General features: G+C 52.8%; 1 protein-coding gene across 1 annotated transcript in view; it reads left to right on the top strand.

The window, feature by feature from the left end:
* XKR5 (XK related 5) overlaps positions 1–9,189 on the top strand; it is a 22,508-nt gene extending 13,319 nt beyond the window's left edge. The window contains exons 5-7 of the mRNA XM_024768080.1: positions 18–187; positions 4,428–4,539; positions 8,060–9,189. Of these exons, the coding sequence (XP_024623848.1) occupies positions 18–187; positions 4,428–4,539; positions 8,060–9,189 (1,412 nt within the window). The remainder of the gene's footprint in view (positions 1–17; positions 188–4,427; positions 4,540–8,059) is intronic.
* Positions 9,190–9,397: the final 208 nt, after the last annotated feature.

Below are 9,397 nucleotides of genomic sequence, written 5' to 3'. Positions count from 1 at the left end.
GAGGCCGCTCTCTGCAGGTGCCCACTGGCTGGTGATGACGTTCTGGCTCGTGGCTCAGCAGAGTGACATCGTGGACAGCACCTGCCGCTGGAGGCTGTTCAACCTGCTCATGGGTGCCGTGTACATCCTCTGCTACCTCGACTTCTGGGACAGCCCTTCCCGAAGCCGGATGGCCACGTTCTACACGGCAAGTGGTGATGACGGTTTTGTTTAATCCCAGCTTTTACTGTATACGTAGAATGTGTGCGTGCATGTGTGTGTGTGTGTGTGCACTTGTGAACACATATCTATTAAGAAGGAATAGCTTAATTTTAGGAAAAAATCTAAAGGGCATTATAGTCTTGAACAGAGATGATGGGCTCTGAAAATAGCAACCTGACGTCCAGTCGTTTCCACGTAGTTACTGCGGCAAGGATTGTGGCGCCTTTGGCAATGTTTTTCAGCCACTCTCTACGTCAGCCCATCTGATAAATACGATCACAGTTCTATTCTGTGTCATATACGCGATGCCCTTGTTAATCAGCTCAGTCACTGAGTTACAGCTGCGGTCCTAGATAGTGTGAAACACACAAAGATGACGTAATGCCTGTCTGCAGGCCGCTTCTGGTCCCATGGAGGAGATAAGCTTCCACCCAAACAAGTTTTAAAAAGAGGCAGAAGGTGGACAAATGCTGGCAGAGAAAGCAGCGTCTGAATTCCACAGAAGTGTCACTTCCCACTGGGATGAGCGGGGACACTTCTGATGAGAAGGGGGAAGTTGAACTGCATTGCAAACGGCAAAGGAGAGAGGACCAGCCGGGGCTTCGGAGCAGAGGCTCTGGAATCAGACGGGCTTACGTGGGACCCTGGCTATGCCATTAACTGCCACCAAATGATGTGGCCAAGAATTTAAACTCTCCGGACCTATTTTTTCATCAGCACATCAGGACATAGCCATCCACCTCTCGGTGTCCCTGTGACAGTGATGTAAGACCTACCTGCTTTTCAGGGTCCCTGGGAAGATTAAATAATAAACAACTTGGGCTGAAATAACCAGCAAATAGTGGCTGTTACTAATACAAAAAGTTGAAGAGACTTTCAGGGGTGCAGGCGCTCCAGGATGGAGGGGGTAACAAAGAGAAGAGCCCGGAGGTGCAGCTCCTGTCTAGCAGCAGGTGGGCGGCGTTCGTCACCTCCTGGTTTTAGGAGAGCGCCGTAGAGCTTGGTGACCCCATAGGCCACGGGGCCCACAGACCAAAGAGGACCTGTGATGCTGAACGAGTCACAGAGCCCCACCAAGCCTCAGTTTCCACATCTGGAAACCGGGAGTAACAAGGCCCATCTCACTGCGGGGGGGGTGAGGGCTGAGTGTGTGGCGGGGCCCCGCCCGCATGCGCCGTGAATAAACCTGAGGGTCACTTCTCCATCGTCCGTTCGCCGGAGCAATGTGTTCACGTGTCGATGCCCGTGGGCGCCCTGAGAAGCAGTACTACGTAAGGAGACGTTTCACAGTTGCTGCTTTTCTTTCTTTGTTTTTGTCACGTTCACACCCCTTGTGCCAGGAGTTCTGGGGGCTGTTACATAAGGAAGGGAAACAAATGCTTAATTCTTTGCAGCTGTCCTAGTCACCGGACCACTGAGTTCAGAGTGATTGAAGAGGAAAAGACAGAACTTCGACGCTACGGAAGTTTCAAGTGTGGAGTGGCAAAGACGCAGAAGCACACTGAAGGCCACGGGGTGCGGGGAGGCCATAGGAGAGCCAGTGTGGACGGTACCGAGTTAAACACACCCGGACGCCAGTCGACGGCGATGAAAACAGACTCTATTAAGTCAGTCGCAACAAGGAAAGGGGTCCAGCGTGGACTGACCCCGACCTCATTTTGTGCAGAGGCGACTGTATATTTTAAAGGGAGAATGGTGTGGGACAGCGTGGGCTCCAGCGGAGTCGGGAGTGAAGGGGTGTGGTCAGTGCGACCTCACCATCTGGGGTGTTAGTTGGCGCTTTCGGGATGAGAAACACACTTCCCGTCTCTGTCGTGAAGAGTGTTCACACACCTTAGAGCAAGGAGCTCACAGGCTGGGAGAGTCGTCTCCTGGGATGTGTGGGTTTCAGAGAGATGGTCCTCAGGTCCTGGAGAAGACAGCTCTGGGTGGTAAAAGATGTACATTTCAAAGGGACAGAGAAAGGATTTATAATCACAGACTTTCTGAGGTAACGCCCCCTAAGAGGAGGTTCAGGGCCTATCTGCCTGTGACCAGATGTTGGCTGGAATGAACGGTAAGTTCTCCTGGCAGCCCTGAGCTTTCTTAAGCAGGGACTTAACTGCAGCTGGGGTCATCGTGCTAGGGGTGCAGCCTTGAGCTGTTAGAAACTATGGTAGTGTTGCTTCGGGTCTCTTAATGTGCAGAGGTGGGCAAAATCGTTTCCGCTACGAGTCTGCAGTTTTTATAGGCCAAGGCTGAGGCCTCGTCCAGAAGAGGGCTTAGGGGAGCCTGTCTGAGTCGTTTGGTCAAGAAGAGGGTCTTAGTCAGTGGAAAGTCATTGCATTTGTCAGCGTTCTCCAGACAAACAGAACCAATGGGATGTGTATGGATGCATAAGAGCAGATTTGTTATAGGAATTCGCTCATGCAATTATGGAAGCTGAGAAGTCCCACGGTCTGCCAGCCACAAGCTGGAGAACCAGGGAAGCCCGTGGTAATTTAGTCCAAGTCCAGAAGACCAAGAACCAGGAGGTCGGTGTCCAAGGACAGGAGAAGATGGATGTCTCAGCTCAAGAAGAGAAGGAGAATTCCCTCTTCCTCTCTTTTGTTCTATTCGGACCCTCAACAGATTGGACGGAGCCCACCTGCACGGGTGAAGGTGATCTTTACTCAGACTACTGATTCAAATGCTAATCTCTTCCCGACCTCATGGACACACCCAGAAGGAATGTGTTACCAGCATCTGAGCATCCCTTGACCCCATCAAGTAGACACATAACATCAACAGTCACAGCCCTTTAGGGGGCAGCCTGTAGGAAGGTGACCCTGGACCGGAGAGTCAGGACACACTGTCAAGAGGACCGCTGCGTTGTCAAGGAGTGGACACTCGACGCTGGGTGGAGGTGGGGCTGTTTCCAGGTGTGTTAGGGAAGATGACAAGGCCTGATGTGCAGGTGAAACGGGTCACCCCGACAATGATGGGGAAGAGAGACTGCAGTAGAACCCTGACAGGAAGTAGCAAGTTAAGAACTGTGAAATGGCAGTAAGGACGGGAAAAAGGAGATGGATTTTTTTTTTTTTCCACAGTCTGCACCACCAGTTTTTTTGTTTTGTTTTGTTTAGACATAAACAAACTTAAGAGTTTGTATATGTCAAGAGGGCCAGACAGCTGATGAGATGTGGTTGATTTAAGGAGAGAGAGTACCTCTAAGTTTTGCAGGCTGGGCTGCTGGGCAGTGCCGTTTAGAACCGAAATAACACCTGCTGGACCCTTGAAACACAGCTACCCAGAGCCTAAGGCACGGGGAGGTGGGTATTCTTAGGATTTTTAAGCAGCCCCTAATATCATTTTTTATTCTCTCCTTATTTGACCTTTCTAGAGTTAAAATGATGCCGGTGAACGGCTGTGGCAAACCTTGGAAGACTTTTAGCATAATAGTATGACAATTCAGGGTTTCAAAAAAATGTCTCCTACACAGTGTTTAAATACATCATCTTTGAATTACATCCCGTTTATTTACTTATTTTAAGAAATATACTTTGTATTATATTGATATGTTTTATATTAAAATATTTTTATATTAATTTATATTTAAAATTATTAGCTTTGGAAACCTTAGCTAATAAGCCCGCCTGGACGGGAGGTACGGAGAGCCTTCTGTAAGAGCTGCCCTTATTTCAGGCCCGGGAGGAAGGCTCCCTGTTCGGCCAGCAAGAGTACCTTCCCTGCTGCCACCTGGTGGCCAGGGGCCAGATTTACCTTTAAAGAGGTAAATATTCGAAAAAAAGATTCTGAAGTTGTTACGAAAGTGTGTTGAGTGTGGCTTACTGGAATTCAGTGTCACTGTGAGATCTGCAGATACTTTTAATTATTGCATGGTAAAGCCAACAGCTGCATACAGTTAATTTAACATGAGAATGTGAGCATATAAAGTAGGAAATAAAAGTCGCTCTCAGCCCCACCTGACTCACCGAAGGGAATCCCCCAAGCCTCGTGAGCTGTGCCCTTACATGTCCTGTGCGTTTATGATTCTGCAGACATTTTAATGAGCTGCACTGAGAACAGGGAGAACACCCCGTTGCTAGAGAGGCTCACTCGACCCTGACCCTGCTTCCAGGAGGGCCCCGTGGGCCCGAGGACAGAGCCCCCAGCCCTGAAGGGAGCTGCGGCAGATCGCAGGACGGGAGCGTCCCGAGGCCACCTGCACCCGACCAAGTGTGCTGACTCTCCTTCTGGTGCCCTAGGTCATGCTGCTTGAGAATACCGTCCTCGTGCTGCTGGCCACGGATTTTCTCCAGGGAGTGTCGCGGACCAGCCTGTGGACGGTAGCCGGAGTCTTGTCTGGATTTCTGATCGGTAAGACCCCACATCTCCTTCCTAGCCCCTCCCTCCCTACCCCAACTTGCTTCTTTACAATAAGCGCCCTCCAAGGGTAGGAAATGGTGCTCAGAAGCAGCTGGATGGAGACCAGGGAAGCTCCCTGCCCTGCGGGCGGCAAGGCCGCTCCCATAGGGGCACAAGAAACCGGATCAGCCTCCGTCTGCCTTGCTTGGCTGTGCTCAGAGGAATTGCTGGTGGGGCAGGGGCTGCCTCGGGGGTGGGACCCTCTCTGGTGCGCTGGCAGGGGTCAAGGACGTAAGCTCCCGCTCTTTTCCCAGCATCGAGGCACTGGGTGCGGAGAGGGCAGAGCAGGGGCCTTCCTGGCTCTACACACGTGCGGTGTCTCGACGTGAACCCTAGGAGAGGGGCTGAGCTCCCCCCAGCCTGGGGTGAGGCAAAGGCGAGGTTAAGCGATGCCGCGAGGTCAGGCGGTCTGGGAGTGGCAGAGCCACGGGGCCTGGCGGTTTAAGATGATCGGTTACGTCTCGTGATGAGGGAACGGCTCCAAGGTCCACGCTGTGCCCACCACGCTAACCCGGCTTAGCAGATCGGGTGTGAGCTCCTCTCCTGCACTTGGAAAATAACAGAAGACGCACCCCTGCTGTCGGCCTCCTCCCCGCCCTCCTGCCCCTGCACGCGCTGGCCCGGCGATGGCGGCGCCCTCATTCTGCAGCATTTGCCAGAGCTTCCAGGACAACACCTGAATGTTCCACGCGGGTCCTTGCGCTTCTGAAACACGGTCCAGGGCAGAGGCTTCTCCTGCTGTTCGCAACAACTCGGGGCCCGAGCTCCCGTGCACCCCAAGGCCTTGCCTCTGGCCACCCACGTCCCGGGGGGAGCGCGTGGGGGTCGGGGCACCACCGGGCAGCCCTGACCCCTGACGCAGGAGGATGGGTGGCGGGGAGTAGGGTCCTTTTACTGGCCAGCAGCCAGGGCTTGGACTGGCCCGTCGGGGTAGCACTGACCAGGGAGAGGAAACGCCCCGGAGCTTCCAGCGTTTGGAGACATGACTCTTCCAGGGACGGAGCAGATTCATAAACGTGGCCATAAAACAAGTATTTGAGGGCCACGAACCAGAGGTGGCTTTTAAGCTCGACCCCCTCCGTTGTCAGGAACCAAGGCTCGTTAGAGATGCCGGTGGCCAAGTCAGCCCTTCTTTTTCAAATTAAACTTTTACCTTTGAGATGATTGAAGTTTTCAGAAATAATACAGAGATCTCCACATCAATAACTGTTTTTTAAAAAACATTTTAAAGAGTGTAAAGTGAGAATTGATGCAAGGACGGCTAATGTGGCTGGAGATGCATGAAAATAACTCACCGAGAAGATAACTTGAGAGTCGGATCTAGGAGGATGGATGGAAGGTATTATAGTAAAGAACAGGGAAATTTTTCAAAATTGTGCATGAAAGAGAGAGTAAAGAATAGAAGGAAGGAAGGAAAGAAGGAAGAAAGGACGGGTAGCAGGGAGGGAGGGGGGGGAAAGAAAGAACGCAGAGAGATCCCTGCATCCCTCCCCAGTCCTCCCAGTGGTGGCTTCCCGCAAAACTACAAGAACATCAGAACCAGGATGTTGACGTGACACATTCAACATGCAGAGAGAACTCTTCCGTGGCCATAAGGACCCTTCTGTTACTCTTTTAAAAGCATATCCACTTCCTCTTATCTCCACCTCCTCTGTAAGCCCCGGTGACCGCTAACCTGTCCTCCATTTCTATGATTTGGTCACTGCAACGATGTCATGCAGCTGGAATTGTACAATGTGTGGCTTTGGGCATTGGTTTGGTTCACTGAGCGCCATTCCCCGGCAGTTCTTCTGAGCCCTCGTGTGTATCAATATCCCTTCCTTTGTTGCTGAGGACTGGTCCGTGGTGTGGATGAAGCTCATTGTGCCAACCATTTGCCTATCGTAGGACAGCTGGTTGGTCCTTTTTAAAATAGTAATATCTACGCCAGGCGCCAGGGTGCAGGAAAGTGCCCGGGGTGCCCAGGCATGAAGCGGCCGGGCTCTCTCACATGGCAGCTCCCAGCACTGCTCGAGCCATCCTTCCTGGGGGCGTGGGCACTGTGACACCTGGGATGAAGGGACGGTGAAGCTGGGCAACCCAACCACTCATTCGGATTTTCCGGTTCTCACTGAGTCCTGTGAGCACAGCGGGGGTGGACGTAAAAAGGTCCCCCCCCGGCCAATCTGCTTCACGCTCCAGTTGGAAAAGAGATGTCGGACACCATTCCTAAAATGTGTGGGGCTCCTGGGGCAGCCTGAACTGATTCCCCTGTGGTGCTGGAGGGAGTCCTCAGTGGGAACATGGGGCGTGAATTATAGTCAGCGGAGCACAGGCTATACAGCAGCAACTCTGGCTGCCGTCTTGAGCTCCCTTGATAAGCATTTATTGAGTACCTACTGCATGCCAGCCTGGGGCTGCAACCAGGAACCCGGTGAAACACGCTGCCTCAAGGAAAGTCTACCTTCGCTGAACACATGTACCTGGGACTTGCAGGATGGGGGGGAAGGGGGTCAGCTCCCATTTCTTGGCCTCGGGTGGCTCACTGTAGAAGGAGAGTGACAATACCTCCCTCACGCTGGCTGTGAGAACTTGGAACAACGTATAAAAACAGCCGGAGCCGTGCCCCCTGCAGAAACAACACTCGGTCACATCCCATAGGAATTCTGTCTCCATTCCCCCGAAGGTACCCTGAGAGGATGCGAGGGGACGTCTGTTAGGCTCCTTCTAGCTCCATCCTTGCTGCGATTTACTGGCCCCTCTGATGCTCTCCCCCCTCCTTCCCCGCCTATGTCAGGTTTCATGCTGTTTATACCCAGCGCCCTGAAACCAGGCGCTTGGTCCGGTACAACAGGAAGCTGGAAATAACGTGGGAGGATTACTGGAAAGCTCTGTTAAATGAATTATTGCCGTAGCCAACACTTCTGATCAAAATAAATGAACCTGGCAACAATGTGATTGAGATGTTTATGCATGAAGGAAGTATTGTTGCTGCTCATGGAAATTCCTTGATACGAGGTTTTTGATGCGTATGTTTAACCTCTGCTTGGCTCTTGTTTTCGAAATGATTCCTTACCTCCCCCTCCCCTCGCTTTGGAATCCATCAACCGGTGAGTAGATGGTTGGATTCTGAGTATCTGACCCAGTCTTCTGAGAGTAAAATGATCATTTCTACCGAACCTCTCTGTCTCTCTCTCTCTCACACACATCTAGAGGACTCAGTTAGAGCATCCCTCAAGGAAGAAGCCATAGAATCCACAGGACTTAGACTTTGTTCTTAGATTTTCAAGTGTAGACACAGTTGCAGCTTATGGGAGCTGGAGAAGACTTAAATTCCCCCCAGATATCCGGTTCTGATGCTCCAACGAGTCCTGTTTTGGATCCCAAGCTGTACGACTCCACTCAGAATTCCAGAACCTGGAGTTCTGCAAACCACAGCGAGGACGCAGGACTTCAAGGAAGATAACCTTGTACTCTTGTTCTTCTTTTTCAGGCAGCGTCTCGCTGGTCATTTATTACAGCCTGCTACATCCTAAATCCACAGACATCTGGCAGGGCTTTGTAAGGAAGTCCTGTGGCGTTGCAGGGGGTGATAAAGCAGAGGGAGACTCTCCTCCCCGGGCCTCGGGGCCAGCTGGTGAGGGGCCGGAGAGCCTGGGGACCTGCCAAGAGGAAAGTGATGTGCTAACAAGCCTGGGGAAGCCCCCCAGCCCACAGTGGGGTCCCCCACAGGCTGGGATGGAAAGCCAGATGGCTGGGGAGGCCTCTTTCCTCAGCCATCACCACTGGCTGTTGGTGAAACTTGCCCTGAAAACGGGAAATGTGTCAAAGATCAACGCACTCTTTGGAGAAGACAATCCTAGCTTCTTTTGTTCCCCTCCATGGAGGTTGAGCCAACACTGCAACCAGGAGAGGAAGCCCCCGTCCTCCCAGCAAGAGCCCCCATCGTCACCCCGCAAACCCCTAACCTCAGAGGAAGGCTCTGAGCTCCGAGTCGTCCCCAGAGCAGAGGCTGACGAAACTTCAAATTACGTCTCTTTTGCCAGCGATAGTCGTGACAAAACTCCTGCCCAGAAGCCGTCAGCTATGCAGCAGGAGGGCAGCCCGAAGGAGGGAGACGGGGCTGCTTCTGGGGTGCAGGGGAGGGGTGCAGGTTGGTGGCTGGGTGGAGGGGAAGGACAGGAGAGCTCCACACTCTACTTCAGTGCCACCACTGAAGGGGCCATGTCCTCACACCAAGACGGTGGGAGGGCAACTCTGACGACGTCCCTCTCTGGGAGGAGATTGGGGGAGGGCAGCCTTGCCCGGCCTGCCTCACCTCTGCCGGCCACCAAGCCTTTTCCCGCCACCATGGCCAACATCAGCCCGATCTTAGGCACCGGCCCAGGTAGAAGCTTCCATCCTAGTGGCAGAGCCCTGGGTGGCTCAGGGCATGGGGGTCAGCAGGAATCCACGAGGGACCAGAACCATTCTGCCACTGATGGCACACAGATGCCATGGCCGAAGGTGAGCCCGAGGCCCTCTGTGGAGCCCTGCCTCACGTCCACCCCCAAGTCTGAGTCCACCCACAGGGACAGCAGCTGGAGGGAAAGGCTGAAGACCGAGACAAGTTTCTTCATCTGACCACAGTCACTGTGAGATAAAGCAACAGACCAGCTAATCAAGCTGGTCATTGGCGTCGGGATAGGAGGAATCCCGCTTCTGACACCTACACCCTTGCGTACATCACATCCCCTCTGGACTTCTGTCCACACAGCTAGAGAATGAGAGAACCAGATTAGATTAGATAAGATCCCCTGCAAACACCACATGCCACACATATACACAGGAG

This window comes from Neophocaena asiaeorientalis, unplaced genomic scaffold (assembly GCF_003031525.2).
Source record: "Neophocaena asiaeorientalis asiaeorientalis breed wild unplaced genomic scaffold, Neophocaena_asiaeorientalis_V1.1 scaffold16, whole genome shotgun sequence".
NCBI lineage: Eukaryota > Metazoa > Chordata > Mammalia > Artiodactyla > Phocoenidae > Neophocaena > Neophocaena asiaeorientalis.
The sequence above is the reverse complement of the archived record's forward strand: the minus strand, read 5'-3'. Positions and strand labels throughout refer to the sequence as shown.